Below are 21,642 nucleotides of genomic sequence, written 5' to 3'. Positions count from 1 at the left end.
AAAAATTAAATGCAGATAGATGCAAAAAGTATGAACAGGCAGAAATAGCAATAACAGTGCAATGCAATGTAAACTGCACTAGCAGTTAAGTTCTAACAACAAAGTTTGGGAGCTCCCCTAATGTCCTATAAGCCGGCAGCGTTGGGGCCCTTAAACAACAATTTACATCCAGGATGCTTGTACTTTGTTATTATAGCTTCAAATGTATACTGTCACAATTATCTGTGATTCTAAGTAGTGTTTTCACTGTAATCCACTTGTGTTGGTCAGTAATAATAGTCCCACAGTGGCTTGTTGCAGTCTGTATCTCCTGTGACAACTGACACAGATTGTTCCTCCTGTAAAGTATGTATGAGGGAACTATATTGTACAGGATATCCCAGTGTTACTGCTGCTGCACCAGTTAGATATATACTGTATGTTAGTTACCTGTATCTCAGTACTGTGGCACACTTACTACTGAGATGTGAGACAGGAAACTTGTTTGGGACATGCAGGTCTCCCTTCAGTGCTGGCAGGATTTCACTCAGCTTCCCACACTGCGCAGGGGGGATCTCTGTCACTGTTTTCCATGCAGCATCACACACATACTCTGGCCTTTAGCAGAGATCTCTGGCAGCTCTCCACCCCTCAGGTGCTCAGATCCACTTCCTCCCTTCTTCCTCTTCCTTTTTGGAGCACATCCTCTCCAGAGCATGGCCTTCTGGGATCTGTAGTCCCTTCATTCCTATTACTATACATACTGCTGCAGTCCTTATATCAACAGTGAAAATCCACATAAAGCAGGAATATAGGCTTACTTTCAATGAAACCAGCTTGGCTACACAACTATAGGTGCGGATTTATTTTACTATTCTGTGATATTATGTGCAACTATAGATGCAGATTTATTTTACTATTCTGTTTATCTGACCCATAAAATCATGTTACACAACAGCACAAACCTGTTCTGATCCCCAGACTGTAATGTAAATCATATCACATTAAATCAGATGGTGCATTTTGTTTGTGTATTTATATTCAACTGTCAACATATTTCAAGGAGTCTAAAAAGTCTGGCAGATGCAGAATTCAGTGCTCCTTTCTTGCAGCTACAGGTATGGTGTCCATTATCCAGAAAGCGCCTAATTACAGAAAAACCATTTCCCATAGACTTCCCATTTTTAAAAATGTAGATTTTCTTAAAATGATTTCTCTGTAATAATAAACCAGCACTTGTACTTGATCCTAAGAAATCATGAATCCTAATGTTTAAATGATTTTTTGTTTTGTATAATTTTATTGCATTGCTCCATGTTATAGTAAATGTATTATTTGAACCTGCACAACTCTAAGAGCTCAAGTAGCACCATATAAATGAAAAAAAAAACATACAAAATAAACCTCTAATGTGTGTAAATGTGATAGGGTCTGGTCAGATGGATGAACATATTCCCATAACGTACCAGCATTCCAGGCACAGCAGTAAGTTTGCACATATCAAACTGTACAGAGATACATTAAACCTATAATATTTCTGGTATGCCCACACTATGTATATTCAGATGAAAAAAAATGAAAGACAAAAAATTTGCAAATGTTTATGACCTTTATTTCAATTATTACAAAAACTGAATACAAAAGTTCTGATGGAATAAGGAGATTTGACAGATCTCCACTTAGCTGCATCAGAAAACCTGTTAAAATACAGTAAAGTGCTTATTTTTTTTCCAGATTTTTTTTCATTACATTACCCTCCCGAAGGGAAAAAAAAACTTTTTTTTTTTTTTTTACCTTAAGGGCTCTGTCACAAGTAGTGCTTCACCTGCAGCAGATCACCTCTCCAACAGGCGACAAAACATCTAAAAATACCATTAAATTCAGAAAAATGGGGACACCACATGTAAAACACTTTACATTTGATGGCACTTTCCCATTATTAAGCTCAATCGCCACATGTTAATTGTTATTTTTAAAGTATTTTTGAATGTTTTGTTGCATACAGGACAAGAGTCACATGTGGCATTGCCCTTAACCAGGTTAGGGAAGTTCACAATTGCACAGTGCATTACAAAGTATGTTGCATATAAACCTTTGGCAGTTAAAAAAAAAAAAAAAATACTTATTTTGAATTAGACTTTGCCCAAATAGTTTTTTCTGAAAAGAATTTTATATAAAAATAAAGTTGATTTTTCATGTTCTCCATAACAGGGATGGTTAGTAAAACCCTTTTTATTTACACAGACCATAGAGAACGCCCTTAATGAGAAATCAGACTTTATAAAAGCAGAGTGATTTACCTTCTATGCTAGAAAAACTTTTTTTTTTTCAAATTTTCTGTTAACTACAGAATTTCCTTTCACAAAATGTACCACTTACAAAGCTTATCTAAACCTGAACATGCCCTTCCTGGAAAAAAAAAAATAACAAAACCCATTACATCTTTGTATTATTGAAAACTTCCAGAAACCATTCTATTTTTTTTCTGGGTAAAATGGTGTTCTCAATAAGATGTTTTATACAAAACGTATTCATGTTTTATAGGCATTTTCCCTGCAACCTAACACTTTTAATATAAAGTTGAAGTGCCTTTTCATAAAAAAAACATAAGTAAAGGCATTTTACAGGGCGATTATGTCCATTTGAATAGGTAGTAAAAAAAAACAAAACACAAAGCAACATCTGCTAAGAGTTTGACAAGGAATCAGAAAAGAGCAGATACTATTAAATCCTTTTCCCTTGACCACCTTGAGAGAAAGGAATTTAAAGGGAAAAAAAAAAAAAAAAAAAAGCTTCCCAGGTGATAAAGTCCCTGGGAATGTCATTTCATAACCCTTGCAATACTTTTCCCTGACCTCAACAATGTTTACATACATGTTTCTGCACACAGCAGATTCAAGTGTTCTTAATATAAGAAAATCTTCTTCTGGATATAACAAAAGAAAAAATACTTGAAAAAATAATTCAAGAAATTGCAAATGCATCCCTGTAGTGGGATCTCAAATTCTAGTTCTGCAGTTATATGGGAAGCACACACTCTTAGCCGAGGGCACAACACGAATATAGGAACATGGGAGGGGTATCAGACTCAGTGCCCATCATTCTGGTAATGGAATGTCTAGATCCCGATGTGATTGTGTATATCAACCCTATGAGGGTGACTGAATGTGAAACACCCTGATAGATTTACTTTGATAAACTTACAATTATGTATACATTGTAGGTGTGTGAAGAAAGACACATCCCACACATGAATACCAGATGCAGAATAATGTAAAGCAACACAAACCGATATGAAAATCATGGCTAGCCTAGCCCATACAGCTAAATGCGGACAATCATTAAGCTATCTGAACCTCACGCCAATTCCTGTGGCAGTTTGGGGACATCTTTATCAAGACTGAGGAGTATTTATCCTGACAAAGCCCCTTTAGAATAGCACACAGGTCATTCTGTCACCCATAAAAAGTCAGGGGCAACAAAACTTCTAAAGATTCGTTTTCACAAGTATTGAATTGCCACAGGCATGTCAGTAAAAGCATGACCATAATGTTCACTGGTTCACGTTCGCATGTCTACATATAATGTCATTGTCCCAAACTAAAATGTAATTAGACAGCTAGAATTTACACAAAAGCATCCTTAGTGCTCATGCAGTAAACACTTCAGTCTGAGGTCTGGCTGCATTCTGCCTTATGGCAGGCAATGTGGCATGCAAATGGTGGCACTAGCTGCATGTTTTAATGATGCACAAGTTAGGGGAGGAGCAGAGGGTGCAACACCCTGAGGAGTACAGCACTGGCTAATGCAGGCAGCACTGAATTCACTGAGGAACACACAGGTCTCTGTGCTGTGATATGGAGCACAGAGACCTGCTGCAATTCATCAACATGTAGAGCAGGGCATAACGTGCACAAAACACGGCAGGTTGCATCGCTTTTTTTGTACATTGCTCTTTTCCCTGCACATAATAAAGGACCCCTATAGCGACACTGCTGTTTTGCACATGAGTTACTTCTGTGGAGTGGAATCCAAACCCTCAAAGTGCCTTATTGCTTAAAGCTTAAGACTGAATTAAATGAACACAAATACAGGCAAGTAAATACTTTCATAAAGTGTGGGGCTTGGAATTTAAACTGGATGTTTTTAGCAAGAATTTGGTAGACTAATTTTTTAATGTAGCTGCTTATTTTTACATTCTGCCAGATCAAAGTCAATGCTGCAGAGAAGTAGAAAAAAAGAGCAGCCTGTAGGCAGAGGGCTACAGCTCTTTTAATGCAGAAATATATAACTAAAGCTTTACTCTCACTGGTATATCAATTCTTTCCAGAGCAGCAATTCATTTTATCCCCTGAACTTAATTTTACAACAAACTGAAGAACTCTGCTGCACCAAAACATCCCTGCCCTTTGCATCAGTGAACCAAACATTTGGGAATGCTTTCATAGACTATTACACAACAGGAGCAGAAATTGTTTCCCAAATGCTACATGCCATTATGCAATGTGATCCTCCAGGAACTCGCTCTGCAAAACTTTTCTTATAAAAATACCAGTACACAGTGCACGACCTGAGCACTCCCGCTTCACTAACATTTCTAGAGCTGCAAATTTTAGGAAGTAATTTAGCCAAAAGCCACAATCTAGACTGGTTTCTGTGCAACCATACTTGATATATCTACCATTCAGCTGATTTTGTATGTCTATGACATATTAAATTTACACACTGAATGACTGATAAATAAGATGTATGTTGTATGCTGAGTTGCCACCTCAGTCCTTAAATACCAGACAATGCAAATCCACATGCAATAAGGCTAATTTGTAGTTCATTTACAGCATATTGAACAGAAGTAACTGGTTAGCCATGCAGAATGTGGACTTAATATGTGGACAATATTGAAGCAAAAAACACTGACATTTACCGACACATATGTGGAAGAGATATACCGATATGCAGAGATAGCAACTATACCCATGTTATAGCATGATAATGATTCCCTACAGGCAATTTTGAGACCTTATTTCATGTTACTATTTAGTATAACAAGGAATTTGGTTTAAAACAATTCAGGACTGGATCATTATCTCCCTACTTACATCGGGTTAGTGGATATATGTGTACAAGCAGTTTAAGTCTAAATATAAAAACTTTTTTCCTGCAGAAAAGTTGGACAAATTCAGCAACATGGGCAAAACAGTAAACAATTAAGCAAATAATTTTCATCATTTTTTGAGCCAAGTGATAAAGATCTATCTGCATGTAAAAAATGTTGCTTTCTAACCAGTTTTTTTTGTTATCTTGTTTCTTTCAAAACAAGTAGCAAATATTGCTTAAATTGCAACAGCAGGGAACTCATATAACATCTGCTTCCCTTAGCAGACCTCAATAATAATACTCAAGTCTATACAGGGTAGTTATAATTATTTCCTAAATGCTAAGGCAGGTTCTAATTTGAATATAGATGCTTAAGTAGAGTGATCAACATCACTGCTTAAGAAAAGGTAGATAATAAGTTCAAGCAGGAAATCAACTAAACCCAGTAAAAGTGAGGGCATCTGTTATATGTACATGGATTAGGAGTGCAGGAACTTGAGCAACACTCCTGAATTCCACATGTGCAACCTTTTCCCCACAATTCTACAATGAATGGGTGAAGTCAACATAAATTTCAATGCTACATGTTTGCTTCAGACACCAACCCCAACCCCATACCTCCTACACATACCCAATGGTGAAAGGAGTAATTTCACAGTCTGCCAACACAGGAATCGCCTTCCTGTTAACAAAAAAGCAAAATGATGAACCTTTGGTAAAAACAAAAATGAAAATATGGGAGAACAAACAAACGAAAAAAGAAAAAAGGCCTTCAAGGCATTCTCTTTGAATGGAAAAAATACCTTTATACTCCAGCAAATTAAATGGAAGCCAGCCAATATGAAATCTTTTGCTGGGTATAAAATTTGTGTATTAAAAAAAGAATATATTATCCCATATAAAATACTCACACCACTGTGAGAGCATACTATATTTTCATATACACACATACACACATTTCTTCACCCACTGCTCTATAAGGACATTTGACTCATTTTGTATCATTGTTTGCCTCACCATAGGCAGTTTCATACAAACCAGAATGGATTTTTAGGACTCATACTGTAACCACTGCAAAGATGTTAGTTATTTTCATAAATAACTAAATCTGAAGGGAACTTAATATTTTTAGCCCGTTTTATCCAAGTTTAAGCTTAAAAACCTGTACTTTTTGTAATAAAAGTTTTATATCCTTTTCGTGTTGTTCAGCAGTATAAAAATGCTAAAGAAAAAGGCAAAATTTTGTACTATTGCCGCAGCATAGCAACTAGATTCCATGCAGCGCCCTGACAAGAATGAATTGCAGTCAGCAGGAGGGGAACAAATACATTTTGAGCCCAAACATTTCTTTCTTATACGGCACCTTAAAAAGTTGTTAAATGTGTAATTGGATAAATCATTGTGCGTACCACCTTAACCTACAAACTGTTGATGGCACAATTGGCCAAAAGCAGTGTAAAGAAGACCCATACATCAGGATAGGCAAATAAAATAAGCCGCAAATGCACATGCGACTCAGAAATGAAAATATAGACAGGTATATTTAGTCACTGACAATTAGCAGGGGCGCCAAACTGGGAGGGGATATTCCCCCCTTGCTGCCGTGTCTCCTTTTTGCCAGTTTTGACTCTGAAGGTGGAGATAGTTGCATGGAGCAAGAGGTAGCTTTCACCACAATGGGGCAGGATGAGGAGCTTTCGGTTCCTTCTTCTTCCTCCTCCCGTTCCATTAGCTGGCGGTTCATTGCAATGGCTTCTGCCGCAAATGAAGTAAGATCTTTGGCACTACTGTTCCTGTGCATGGTAAATTAAAAAAAAATTAAAAATTAGGCATACGCTTAGATTCCCAGGGAATATGTGGCACAAGTGGCATGACTAAAAACGCAAAATGGATCCCTGCTACCTCCCACTGACCCAAATGGGCAATACTGGCCAGTGCCAGTTAGTGTGCTTTGTAGCCCACATTTCTCACAAGAAAAACTGCCAGATTAAAAGCTCCCTGTATAAAATCTTCAATAACGTTTAAGCAGAAATGAAGATTTGATATATAGAACACACTTCCAGTGTGGGAAGTAGTTAGGAGACTACACAGCTGATCTTCATAATGATAGGAAATGAGACACTGGCATACTGTTTTCAAATATAAATAGTGGTGCATAAGGTAAGAAATTAACCCCTATATGTAATAAAAGGCACTAAGTTTGCCCAGGAGCAGTAACCCATAGCAACCAATAAGATGTTTACTTTTAAACTGGTGACCGGTAAACGCTACCTGCTGATAGGTTGTTATGTGGTAATGCTCCTGGGCAAACTTACTGCCTTTTATTACATAACCCCCTTAAACTTTACTTTAGCTGAAAGGTTGCTAAATTCACATATGCCACTAACCTCAAGTAAAGAACCAATAAATATTGTATGATGTGTAACTAGCTCAAAAAAATGTTACATTTATGGGCAAAAGTACCATGCTACTCACCGTTGCAAGATAATTGGAGTGGGAAGTGTGTTGTCAGGAGCATTCTGAAATTAAAATAAATAAATGTAAGGGAACAGAATAACCAAGCTTTTCATGCTGAACATACAAAGTAATTAGGGTAACTCACCCCCTGAACCCATGGGTGCTGCAGGACTTGCGCTGCACTCAGTCTCTTCTTGGCATCTCGAAGCAGCAGTTTTGAGATAAGATCTTTTGCTCCAGATGAGATGTGAGCCCAATCTTTCTCAGGGAATTCATATTTTCCTTCCTGGATACTTACAAACAGCATGTTCTAGGGCAAAATAAGGAGAAACTCAAATGAAGTGGAATTCAATTTGTAGTGTAAAAGCATGAACACAGGCAGTACTACAAAAACAAGGGGGGAAAATAAAAAAATCTTACCTGGCATGCAGGACAAGCCTCGCCTCGATCCCATCCACAGTCACTGCCACAGTGTCCCACAAATGGAGGATATCCACTCAACATGATGTACAAGATCACTCCAAGGCTCCACAAGTCACAACGTTTGTCATATATTGATGCTTCTTCATTAAAAGCTTCTACCACTTCAGGGGCCATGTACTCTGCAGATCCACACTGTTAGGACAGATGCTACTATTAATGCATGGATACCCAAGCAACCACAGCCAAATGTAACCAGTAGTCAAGCATTGTAACTTGGCAAACAGGTTTTTCTTTTTTTTACAATATTAAAATATTTAAAATTTGGTCATTTCACCAACACAGCAATCATTATTTATATTCAAATCAATTGCAAACATACTGACTATTAAGATTACAGCAACTGATAAAAAGGACAATATCAATATTTACAAAAATGGCATAATTGGCAAAGAGTACTTTTCCGTATCCATCAAACAAACACTATTCTACAACATATACTGTAGTAAGAAAGGCATCCAGAAGGCACGGACAATTAAACACATAAGATACGTGATTTCAAAAAAGCAATCGAAACGGACAGACAGATACATGGGAATATATACACTGTACATCTTTCAAATCTATGTACTGTGTGTACTGTGTAAGCACATTCATTTTACTGCCAATCAGCATATGAAAAGTAGCTACCAAGCAAAAGTTAATAAGCACACAAGGTCACTTTCGGACAATAAAGTTTACACTCCCTACTAAAGCCTTTGCCAAAACAACCCTGGGATTATGCCAGAGGACAGCTGCTTTCTGAGAAAAGGCAGAAGGGAGGAGAGTGGGTGGGAAGGCCTCTGGCAGCCACAGGACAACCACCCCTCAGGGCAGATAGCCTATGCAAACAGTCTTGGTTTTACACACCAATTTTTTTTATTTTAACTTCATTCCAGCATATAAGGCTATCTCCTGCATTCTAAAAATGTACCTGCACATGAAGTGGCTGCCAATTAAATGGACCCTGAAACTTTATGTGAATCTGTAATCACAAAGGCAGTGTAAATGTTTTGGTGCTAAATAAAGGAACTAGAAAATTAATTGGGTGATGAGAGACTAATCTAAACGAATGCCCCGCATCAGCCCGAATTAATGATAAAGTAAGAAAGCCACATATTAACAGTAAGCTGAATATCTCAGTGCTTTGTGCTTTCTCTTAAAGTAAATGAATTAAGGCATATGACCAGTGCAAATAAAGCAGAAGCATTCTCTTATTACCAGCACAAACAGAAAGATCCTAAACCCTGGCTTGCTTTTTGCCACTAGGACCTTGATGACTTGCATGAGCACACGCTATTCCCAGTACATCTGTTTGTGCTGGACCTCTGGACTGCAAATGGATACCCATACTAATACATGGCTTTTCTTCATACTGATGCAGGGCAGGAAATTTGTTTCTACTGCATACAAATCTGATCGTTACTAAATAGCTTCCTATAAGACTATAAGAGCTTTGTTGTACACTAACCAAATATGGAGCACAGTAGAAAGAAAAGATACGATCATTTAAAATTAATTCTTACAGGTGTAAGCAGCTCTGGCGTGGAGATTGGAGAGCAATCGCTGTTCAGCTTTATACCACTTCCAAGGTCGAAATCACAAATCTTCACTGGTGATACCTTCACAAGGAAAGGCAGACAATAGATAATGAATGCTCAAGCCCCAAAAATGTTTAAATAACCAATGTTTTTGCATATCACTGGAGTAACAGATTTGAGTGTCATGAATGGAAGTAAACACACTTTTTAGTGCTAGTGGCCCTTGCTTAAGGCTTTGCACATATTTTATATAATGAATAATAGGTTATTCCTGAGGGCTATCAAGCAGCAGTACAAGAGCAGGTAATATACGGAACATTTTCGTTACTGAATTGTTTTAGGTAATGAGTTAAGTCAGTTAAACCAACCATATTATTCTCCGAAATAATCAGATTACAAACATGACATTAAGCACGGCTTTATACATGAAAACATGAGCAAACTTACTTGATGAGGGCTTTCACAAAGGATATTTTCAGGTTTCAGATCCCTATGTGCTATGCCTGCAACATAATATAAACCTAGGTTAATTATTAGAGTTGGAAACTTAGCAGGATGTAGTTTGCAGGGTTCAGTAACTCAACTTTTCCTTGAACCTAGATTGTAAGTAGCCTACTCGGCTGAGGACATACCTTTGTTGTGCAAATAGTTCAGAGCTTCTGCAATGTCCCGCACCACAAAACTGGCCTCTCGTTCATTGAAATGCCTGCGTCTGTGGATATGATTCAGTATGGAACCTGTAGGCCAAATACAAAGTTTATGTTAAAACAGGCCTTAAGATGAACAAGAGAAATAATCTTAATTATGCAGCTGTGTAAAACTGAGGCCTCAGGAAAATCTGCTTAACTTAAAAACATTTCTGATAGAAAAAACTTTCGAGGTAACACAAGCATATTCAGTGTAATCACATGGTGCATAGAAATAACTGAATAGTTCCATTATGACCTATAATAGTACAGAGTTCCATACTTTATATAATGGTCATAAAAATTAATCATTATGTAATCAAAAACATATGCATTGGGTCTAGTGATAATTAATTACCATAAGAACAACAATGGTCATGCAAGAACTTGTGACAAATCCCACACAGCTAAGGTAGGTTACAAACCTTCCATGAACTTTGTAGTTTATGTAATAAAATAAAAGTGACATAGAAGACTAAACAGCAGGTGTAAGAAGAGCAAACATTTTATTGTATTGCAGTACATAAATAAAAGTTTTGTTTAAAAGGGGAGGGAAAAGAAACACACTCACCACCACACATCTTCTCAAACACCAGGTAGAATTTATCTTCTTCTTCAAAGAATTCTATTAGTTCCAATACATTACTGTAGAGAAGAATAACATTTTTGTTGTTGGCAGTAGAAGCATGTGCATGAAAGGATGTACAACTGTATATACATATCTATATACAAGTCTAAATATGCAAAGACCATGAAAGGAATAAAGAATAATCAGCCAGACAAATCGGTGATCTCAAACTGTATGTCATCCCATCATACAGGTATATAATCTAGTGTTACAACACAGAGTTTAAAAATATTTAAACTCTGTAAATTAGCAGTTATCCCAATGTGAAGGTCAAAGATTTCTTACCTATGACCCTGACACTGATACAACATCTCCACCTCCCTGAAAACTCTGCTTCTACTGTGGCCAGGCCTTTTCTCAATTATCTGAAAAAGAGATTGAAATTTAAATAGATTGCTACAAATGATTATCTTGATAAAGCTATGAAAGCCTTTTATTGAAAAAGAAATGCCAATGTCCTCATCTGAATCTTAGGCAAACGTTGGTACTAATACAGAAGGTTCTGGACATTATCACATACACTTGAATATGGAAAGACATATATTATTGTAGGGGGCAGGGTTTGACACTAAACCATAATACAATAAAGGTCAGCTTCAAAGATGGCCATACACGGGTACAAAGTACAAAGACTGAGATTCACTCTGCTAATAGATATAAAGCAGCACTGGGTTGTATTCCTTTATTTATTTGCTTGGTTTTATAGTCTAAATCGTCCAAAGAACTGCACTGTATAATGCCCTTTTTTTTTTTTTTTTTTTTTAAATAAGATCCCCCTCACCTTCACAGCATACTCCTTATTGGTGATGAGATTAATGCAGCTCTGAACTTTTGCATAAGCGCCTTCACCAAGAATTTCTTGCTGCAGTTGGTACATATCTAGATAGACCACAAAGAGACACTTGATTTCTGCAGACCTTGATACTCAGTGGTAATGCGCACAGAGCAATGTTGGAGATAAGTACAGGAAATAAAGAAGAGGTTAAAGAAGAGGCTATATGCTAATGAAAACTAGACAATGTGGAGGGATAGTACAATGAAAACAAGCAAGCTTTTTTTACCATAACGTACCTTCAAACCGCCCAGTGAAGCTATCTGTTGCCCTGCAGCGTTTTTTCTTCTTGGTTCTTTTTTTGGCATCAGGGATGTCAATGGGGGCACTGGAAGGCACATCTAGGGCAAAAAGTAAAGATGCAGTCAAAGAAAAAAAAATGTGCATATCTAGCAAAAATCACCGTCTAGTTGTTCAGTATTTTAGGCCTGTGCTGCTGATGCCCAGATCTTTTTTGCTTTAAAGGTATGCTTTAAAGATATAGTCAGCAAAAGAGCTAGACTTCAATTGTATTCCCACTCACAAATGTTCTCATATGCATATGGTTCACTTACCAGGACGTGAGGGACAGTCAAAATTGAACACTGACGCCATGTTTCTGGATTCCATCTCATAAGCTGCATCAAAAGGGTTCTGACCCTATTGGAAAAATGCAGACTTTTTTGAGAAAATATTGCACCAAAAATCATGAATAAAATAGGTCTTAAGAGCAGAGATTACATTTCTCTACATATTTAAATGTACACATACATGTACACTAAGCATTATGAATAGTCATGAATACTTTGAATTAACTTACTCTTAAAAGAAAGCCTCACATGCCAGCAATATGGCAGAATTGTAAAAGGAAGCTTACCCAATATAAATAATGATATAATTATAGACAATACAGGAGAACAGTGAACCTAGTCCTGTTTTGGGGAAATGTACAGGAAACCTATACACTAGCCTAGCTATTTAAAGGAACAGTTCAGTGTAAAAATGAAACTGGTAAAATGGATAGACTGCGCAAAATAAAAAATATTTGTAATAAACAGGTATGGGGCCCATTATCCAAAATGCTCGGGACCAAGGGTATTCCGGATAAGGGGTCTTTCCGTAATTTTTATCTCCATATCTTAAGTCTATTAAAAATAACAAAACATTAAACCCAATAGAATTGTTTTGCCTCCAATAAGGATTAATTATAGCTTAGTTGGGATCAAATACAAGGTACAGGTATTGGATCCCTTATCCGGAAACCAGTTATCCAGAAAGTTCCGAATTACGGAATGGCCATCTCCCATAGACTCCATTATAAGCAAATAATTCTAATTTTTAAAAATAATTTCCTTTTTCCTGTGATAAAACAGAACCTTGTACTTGATCCCAACTAAGATATAATTAATCCTTATTGAATGCAAAACAATCCTGTTGGGTTTAAATGATTTTTTAGTAGACGTAAGGTATGGAGATCCCTTATCTGGAAATCCCCAGGGTCCCAAGCATTGTGGATAACAGCTCCTTTACCTGTACTGTTTTATTATTACAGAAAAAAGGAAATGCATTTTAAAAATCTAAATTATTTCATTAAAATGGCATCTATGGGAGAAAGGTATTCCGTAATTTGGAGCTTTCTGGCATAGCTGATCCCATACCTGTAGTTTAGTTAGGCAAAATGTAATCTATAAAGACTGAAGTCGGCATATCTCTTACATAATAACCAGAACACTACTTAATGCTTTCAGCTCTCTAAGCAGTTAGTTAGTCAGTGACTTTAGGGGCAGCCACATGAGACATAAATGTTAGTTTATGAGCACACAGGTCAGATTCAAATACAAACTAACTACTGACTGCTAACAACTTAGAGAGCTGAAATCAGGAAATAGAGTTCTGGCCATTATATTAGGTAAAAATGTAATCTATAAAGTCTGGAGTGGGCAGATGTCTAACTAACTATATTGAAAACATTTTAATTTTTCACAGTCCATCTATTTTACCCAGTTGCATTTTTACACTGGACTGCTCCTTTAATGGATTGTAAATCCAAATATAAAGTTCCACATGAAGCAAATTTAATTTAAAAAATATAAATATATATTTAAAACATTTGAGAGGCGATTTGCATTCTCGCCGGTGGGATGGCATTTCAGGGAGATTAGTCGCCCGCGACAAGGGAGATTTGTCACGGGCAACTAATCTCCCCGTCTGCCACGGCCCTAAGAGGCAACCTGTCCAACCTCAGTAAAATCATGGCTGCCTCTTAAGCAAAGGATAGCAAACAAAATCCTTCTGCTAACATTCAAAGCCCTTCACTCCTCACTACATTTCTGCATGTGTCTCCCCAGCGTTCCTAGTCATCTCCTCCGTTTTTCTCAAAGCCACTGAGTTTTCACACCATCCACACACTGCTCTCTCTCATCCTAAACATTTCTATCTATTCTCTTTTTAGGGAAAACTCAACCCCTTCAAAAAATAAACTCAAATCCTTTCTTTTGGTGCACCAAAACATTACATGCCCAGTTCTGAAACAAAGGCCTTGGCCAAATCTTTATCTTTGTGCACTTATTCCTCCTATTTTGTGCCTGTATGTTATTCACCCACTCTATGGGGCAGGGACTTTCTTCACCGTCTCCTATGACACGGCTGCATATCCTAGTTGTGCTTTATAAATGAAGTTATACATACATACAAACTGCTTTCAAACATGCTTCAAATGAGTGTACCTTTGTTATGCATAATTTTATATTTTGGTTAAAACCTCTTTAGCATTTTAGCTTTTTTGTTATGTTGATTGTCTACAAAATTGGATATTAAGCACAAAGGAATCCATTAAACATCCTTTCAGCATTTTTCATCAAACTCCTCAAGAGGTATACGAAGCACAGCAGCAACGAAACAAAATACTGCTAAAAAGACTGAATTAAGAACAAAAAGTGCTGGAACAGAGGATTGTAAGCTCTACGAGGCAGGGACCTCCATCCTCTTGTGTCTTTGACTCTTATCTTATTGCAACTGTATCTTGTATTTGCATTTATTGTAATACTTTGTATTTATCTGTTATCTTAATACCACCTGTTTGTATTAATCTATTCTACTGTACAGCGCTGCGCACATAAGTAGAGCTTTATAAATAAAGATATACATACATACTAAAACAGAAATGTATATTTCTACAATACCCAAGGGGTTAGAGAGGAACTAGTGAAACCAGCTTATAAAAAGAAACATGCGTCTCTGTTCTGTGGTTAAATGATTTCACGTCAGTTGAAAAAAAATCCCCAAGATGAGAGAAGGAATAATGCACACAAACCAAGCTGCTAAGCAGGAGTGTGTTTATGAATCTTAGGCAGCCCTTTAAACTCTCTCACCTCAACTCCTCCCATTTTTTTCCACCTCTGCCCAGCAACAAGTCTTATTTTAAACAAGGGGAAGGACGCAAAGACATACGTCACTTAAAAGGAAGGACTAGTTCTAACAGAACAAAACACATACCGACACAGGATAGAGCACTGGGATTTTATGAGCTGAAAGGCTAGAATAATTTTTCAGCAGTGAGTGTTTTACACATTTGGTTTAAATAGCATTCAATCCTCAAACCATGCCCTTACTAAACCCTTCTGGATTGGGTTGCTAAATAACCCAAGAAAATATCTGGCATTTCTGCCTAACCACATCACAAAACCATGTTATACAAATTACTATAACCATACATCTATGCAAAAGGATGCTCCAACAAATTCAGTTCTGATTGTAACAATGTAATTACCACCTAGCTATTCATATGTGCATGCATGAATATATGGGTACAAATACACTTACAACGACAACAGTTCCACTGATATCAAAGAAGCTGTGAGAATATACCCAGCTTGCGCGTCTATTTACTCTGTAATAGCTAATGGGAATGCTGCAAGAGTTGGGAGTACCTATGGCTGGTAATCATGAGGTAACTACACCTGGTGACAACTTAGGGGGAATCTACCATGAAGACCAACACTGAATCTAAACTCTCTCTCAAAAATAATAAATAAAAACTTTTGTACAGTTTCTTAACTAAAAGTGGATAGCTTAGAGTAACTAAACTATCTTTCTTCATGCAGGCTTTGAGTCAAAGTTTGTTTGAAATAGAGGATTGCATTATATTTAGTACATTTCCATAAGAGTTCTCCTTAAAAGCGTTTTTACTATATTGGCCCCTAGAATCTGCACCCCAAGCAGGCTATGCCATATAATCAACAATTGCTCAGTGGAGCAACAAATATTTTAGGCAGCCAAAACTGAACATTTGCAATTTTTCAATCCTGCCTCGGAGACAGAAAGATGTGCGACTACCAGATCTGATAAGCATCTGCCCAAAAGGTGGTGTTAAAATCATCACCATAAACAAACCCCTCCTCTTCCCCCACAACAGCTCTTTATCAGTGAGGATCTGTGCCTCTGAAGATGCCCCCAGCAGTTCCTCATTTTCTCTGTAGCTGATTCACAGCACATGTTCTGTGATGATGTCTGTTGCCTGAACTTAGGCAACTGACTCACAATATACAAGTCACAATACAAAGCTGATTAGAATTAATACAGTAAATCAGTAATAATGCTTAAATCATACATTGCTCGACAACGGCTAATCTCCCTGTGTGCCATCAGCCTTACTAAAGTTTATATAAATAAGTTGCTATGTATTCATGGTGACAGACGTTCAAGGTGAATAAGGCAAAAAGCCACATTATATATAGCAGATATCAGATAAGCTGCATAGAATACAATGTGTTTAGTGTTCATACAAGATGAACAAGGGTAAAATATCATTTATGGCACTCTATGGGCTATAGAATAAAACCTCTTTTATATAAAATACAGTGTTTGTTGCCAAGAAATAGCTTATCTGTAGGTGACTGATTAATCAATACAAACTTTAAATGTAAAAAATAAATGATTAATTACTTTTTGATATTAATGGTCTTTAAATAATTGGCTCTGTAGCATCAGCTTATAAGTCAGATGTAACCCTCACGTTTTGCTAATGTTTTGAGGACTTCCCATAACCCATATGCTTAACTTCTCAACAGTAGCCCACAGCACAATGAGCATAAGCAATGCCAGACACACAAAAAACGGCCCAATAAATTCCAACATATGGAGATGCCTTAATGGAAAACCTTAATAACTCAATGGGTGATTTAAAAAAAAAAAAAAAAAAGTGACTTTTCTGAAATTCACTCCAGGTCACAGCAGACAAAACCCAAAACCCATTCTCTGTCCCAGGACAGTGACAGCAGCACAGACAGAATATACAAATTAACTTAACATTCAGCATACCTTAAAAGAACGGTGAAATCCTTTCATTTCAGTAGTTTTCTTCTGTACCATGGTGGCCAAATAACAAAAAGGCAATCCTGAGTTAGAAAAAATCCAAACGATAGATGGGAATCAAAAATATGGGAAGGTGGAAATTTGGGGGTTTGTGAAAAAAATGAATTTGGAGGTGCAGAGATCCCAGATGGCTGGAAAGAGACCCTAAAAGAAAAAAATATATATCTGTCATTACTAAGTATTGCTTTTTTCAAACAGCTTTTACTAGCTAGATGAAGGTAGACAGTGTTAGAATGACTATACATTGGTGAACACACTTCACAACATGATTTTGTGATTGCATATAATGTTATCTTCTAATATTTACTGATGAATGTTATCTTAAAATTAAAATTTGTCCACTTGATTTTCTTTGTGTAACCATCCTCTCATCAGAGGTGCGCAACAAATATTGTCTGCAAAACAAACTGTCGTTTGGGGAGAAGTGAAAATTTTTAATAATATTATATTATATATATATATATACACACATATACATACATACACACACACACTATTTCATTAATCAAGAAACTACAGAGGGCAGTGCTGTTACACAGAGAAAAAACAATGTGTAAATGGAGTCATTTCTTGGGAGTATTGAAACAAGTCTGACTAGTATGTATAAAATGTGACCAAAAATTCACAGATCTGAAAAAAGAAATTGCTTACTTGAAAGAATACCCTTATTTTAACAAATTATTATTTTCCAGTGGCAGCATTTCACACTGTAAACATTTTGAAACAGTGTATCAACCAAGAATGGGAATATTAAGATCTAGGTTTGTTTAACACAAGTAACACTAGTTTTGTTTCAACACAGTAAATCTAATGTTTCGATGATTGAGCAGAAGAGTGTTGAATACAGTTGTCTAGCCTTTCTAAAAATAAATAAGCCAGGCAACCAATACTAAGAGCCAGTAATAAACAAAAAAAAAGTTAATGATTTTCAGTCTATGAAAAAAACTTGTTATACTGTAAAAATGTATGCTTTGTGGATGATTTACATCCATACTACATAAATCCACATTGGTGTCCAACAATTCTATTCAATGTATTTAATTTGTAAGTTTTTTTAAGGTATGGTGGTCCTAAATACAGGACATTTTGCTACTAGTACTCAAATGCTGATAAACAGGGGTCAAATGTCATAGCTCTCTGCATTGATACGAGGAAAACCCTACCTATATAAAATAGGATTTTTGCTACCAAGAAATATTATGTTGCAGATGCAGATGGGTGCTGGCAGGTATAGTCATTACATGTAAATCAAGCATTTTCACTTTATAAACTTACATCTTTAGATGTGTGACTGACTTTTCATTAATTCTAGTTTAATACACAAGTTTAATACACATTTACTGGCAGACAGACAATCTACAATATAAATGCATGAGACAAAAAAAGAGACCCAGTTCTTAGCATAAGAATATATTTGACTAAAAAAAAGCCTTCATGATTTAGGTTACAAGAACAACTTTCTACTTTCCAGCTGTTACTGAAGTACAACTGCAGTTTGGAAGCCTGGTTACCAAATTAAAAAAAAACATTTATTAACATAGCTGTCCTGTAAGTAATAGAAGATGGCTTTTGCATTAGTCAAACTGCATAGGGTACACCCCCCCCCCCTTTAAAAGGCTGAGGGTTGGGGGGGGTCACACAATGAGCCACACCTCCAGCTCAGGGAATACAGAAGGAAAGGGAAGCACATAAATTCCGGAAGGCAGCTATAAGACAATAGATCTATTGCTAATACATTACTGAGCAATAAGTAAATATAATGGGGAGTTGTCACAGTATTCCATCTCTAAAAGTGGGAATGGGCAGATTAAGCTATGCCTGTGGTTTCTCTTTCTTTTGATCTAACAAGACAAGACCAACCCTTTGTCCAAGTAGAACATTTGTATCCCAAGTTTAGAGAGTGTTGTACCAAAGCGCATGTAGAATAGTTAATCCAAGAACATAAAAGCAGCAGTATTTATAATAATTTATAATTATTGGTACAAAGGTGGCCAACTGGCCAATGCTTTATGACTAAATATGCAATGCAAAAACTTTTCAGGGACTTCTGATGATGGTTTTGCTTGTGATACTAAAAAGCAAACATGTTCAAAGTTTTTCATCTGATTTCCCTTTTGGATTTACAGTAGAATCTTACTTTTCACGAATAAAAAGGCTCCCTTATTAGAAGGCGGTTATGAATGTATCTGTATGGGTACTCTAACTTGATCAGCAAATGCAGGCACCAACACTAACACAATAAAGGCATGTTAGAAATAGTCGCCACATTGTCGCCCTGCTGTTCACACCTCCCATATGTCCATGTTCCCATCTGATGCATGAGAATGATACAGGGCAGGCCGCACTAAGTATACCATGTCAACTGTAACAATAAAAGTGACCTCATTTGCTGCATCTGCAAAGGAATGGGCCTGCCGCAGCACAGGGGGCTGCAAACACAATGCACCGAGGGCCACATTGTTATTGTTATTACTATCCTTTTGTTTCATCCTCAGGCCCCTGCACAGAAACGGCGATAGACGCAGCACAGGCTCCTTCCACTCTGCCGCAGCACCGCAATGATTCGCTCATTAATTCGCCCACATGCAACAACCCTCTGTACCCAATGTACCAACACTACGGCGCAGCGCAATGTCCCCGCAGCCTAATGTACTGCAGCTATTTGCACAATGTCCAACACTTGCTCACTGGCAGGAACCTTCCAGATAAAGTCATGCGCAAAAACATTCAGGTCAGCAATTTTTAATGCAGTTTATGTAGAGCGCTGTACAATAAACATGCAGATTACATACAGTAATAAAAACCCATAGCCGACACAAAAGACAAACACAAGAGCTTACAATCCAAATCTAAATCAAAGCGAGACTGAAAGCCATATAAATGACGCAGGTACATCCATTAATACACATATCTATATATGCGCCCACCAGATATAAAATTATTTCCCTCTATAACGACTAGTCCTTTTAATACATTTATTGAGCGCCGCAGCCTGCTTACCGAGAGGGCTCTGCAGTGGAAGGGGCACTGCTCACAGCCTCCGAGACTCCGCTGGTGTTTACATGTAAGGGCTGAACGTTGACGCTGCGGCTGACAGCTTTTTATTAGCTCTCAGGTGGGCGTGGTTTCCAGCCCATGTGATGGAGAGCGATTGGGCGCTCACAAGACGAGCGAGGTCCGTGCTTCTGTGTGTGCGCCGAATCAGAGGTTTGTTCCAGCTTCCTGCCCACCAGGCTGTTCAGTTCTGCGAGACCGGTTCTAACCAACCCTGGTAGGGGCCCCTCCTCTTCCTGACTCGAAAACATGTTGCATCACCTAAGCTGCTAGCCTGCGTTCGCTATCTATGAATAATCGCTGCTCGGCTCCAGAACTTTTCAGCCCGCTGTTCAGGGGGCAGCGATGCTGGTTCCATCATATGTTACTTATTGTGGTATAACTCCGTTCTGAAAGTTATATGCATCAAATCTAGTGTTGTTGCTGCTGTGAGCAAATGAATAAATACCTATTCGCTAATAATTTGTGCTTTGCTTTAGTGTTTAACTGGATTTATCTCCTAGTGGCCTAGTCAACGTTAAGTATTTATATAACTTTAATTTTGCCTGTTGTGGGAAACCAAATGCTGATCCACGTGTTAAATATTTGTAGTTTACCTAGAGACGCCAACATTTAACCTATTATTAACATAGCCCTGTTTATGGAATATGATGCAACTCAAGGCAAGTTAACTGGATGCTCTTTCTTATGAATATGCTGTGTGATTCATGTACTGGCTCAACTGAAGCATTTTTTTGCTCAGACAAGTAGCTTATATATATTTTTATAATTAATGGATCTTAACTGATATGCCCACCTTAAAGAGATACTGACACCTGAAATGAAACCGTTTTTTAAATATATCATTACACTGTCCTTGTATAAGCTTTAAAATTTTGCCATAAAAGTATTTGCCTGTAGGTTGAACAATACCTGTCTTATCCTCCATGTTCCTCTATGAGGGGGCTGCCATATTTGTGCAGTAGTAGTCTGGTTGCATTAAAAGCTATAACTGGCAGGCTGAGAAGGGACAGTCAGGTTGACAAAACAGTCATGTTTAGGGCTCTGGCGCACGAGGAGATTTGTCGCCGGCGATTTTTAAAAGAGCGATTTGGCGACAAGACGCCAGTGCTAAATCAATGTAAATCGCCAGCGTCAAAACATACGAGGCTACTTCAAGTTGCCTGCTGTTTCAAATCGCACACAGACCCTTTTCTGAGCGACTTGAGTAAACATGAGGGAGGTTTAACTGTTGAGTGGTACCATGGGTAGCAGATCGCCTGGAGCTCAACTCCCATGAAATCTCTTCGTGGGTATTGTCGTGGCAACTTGTCGCCAAAGCGCCAGGTGGAAAAAACGCAGGCGACAAATCTCCTCATGTGCCAGAGCCCTTAGGAACTTCAAGTAACAATCATTTACAAAAGCAGCCCTATCAGCCAAAAAAGATCAACATGACCTATGGGGAACTTTTTACGTACATTCATATATTGAAAATTAGTTTTTTTGTGTCAGTATCAGGCCAACGATAGGGTTGCCACCATTTCTTGGAAAAAAAATAATAGCCTTCTTATAATTTTT

General features: G+C 37.5%; 1 protein-coding gene across 1 annotated transcript; it reads right to left on the bottom strand.

Moving 5' to 3' along the window:
* Nucleotides 1-1,574: 1,574 nt before the first annotated feature.
* On the bottom strand, nt 1,575-20,090 carry mknk2 (MAPK interacting serine/threonine kinase 2). Its single transcript, NM_001079304.1, is given in 14 exon segments — nt 1,575-6,869; nt 7,552-7,595; nt 7,679-7,843; nt 7,954-8,148; nt 9,519-9,614; nt 9,981-10,036; nt 10,166-10,270; nt 10,791-10,864; nt 11,133-11,212; nt 11,629-11,726; nt 11,919-12,020; nt 12,234-12,318; nt 16,978-17,175; nt 20,032-20,090. Coding segments are annotated over 13 exon segments (1,401 nt in total). The 5' UTR covers nt 17,029-17,175; nt 20,032-20,090; the 3' UTR covers nt 1,575-6,619.
* Nucleotides 20,091-21,642: the final 1,552 nt, after the last annotated feature.

This window comes from Xenopus tropicalis, chromosome 1 (assembly GCF_000004195.4).
Source record: "Xenopus tropicalis strain Nigerian chromosome 1, UCB_Xtro_10.0, whole genome shotgun sequence".
NCBI lineage: Eukaryota > Metazoa > Chordata > Amphibia > Anura > Pipidae > Xenopus > Xenopus tropicalis.
This window is presented reverse-complemented; position numbering and strand designations above follow the sequence as displayed.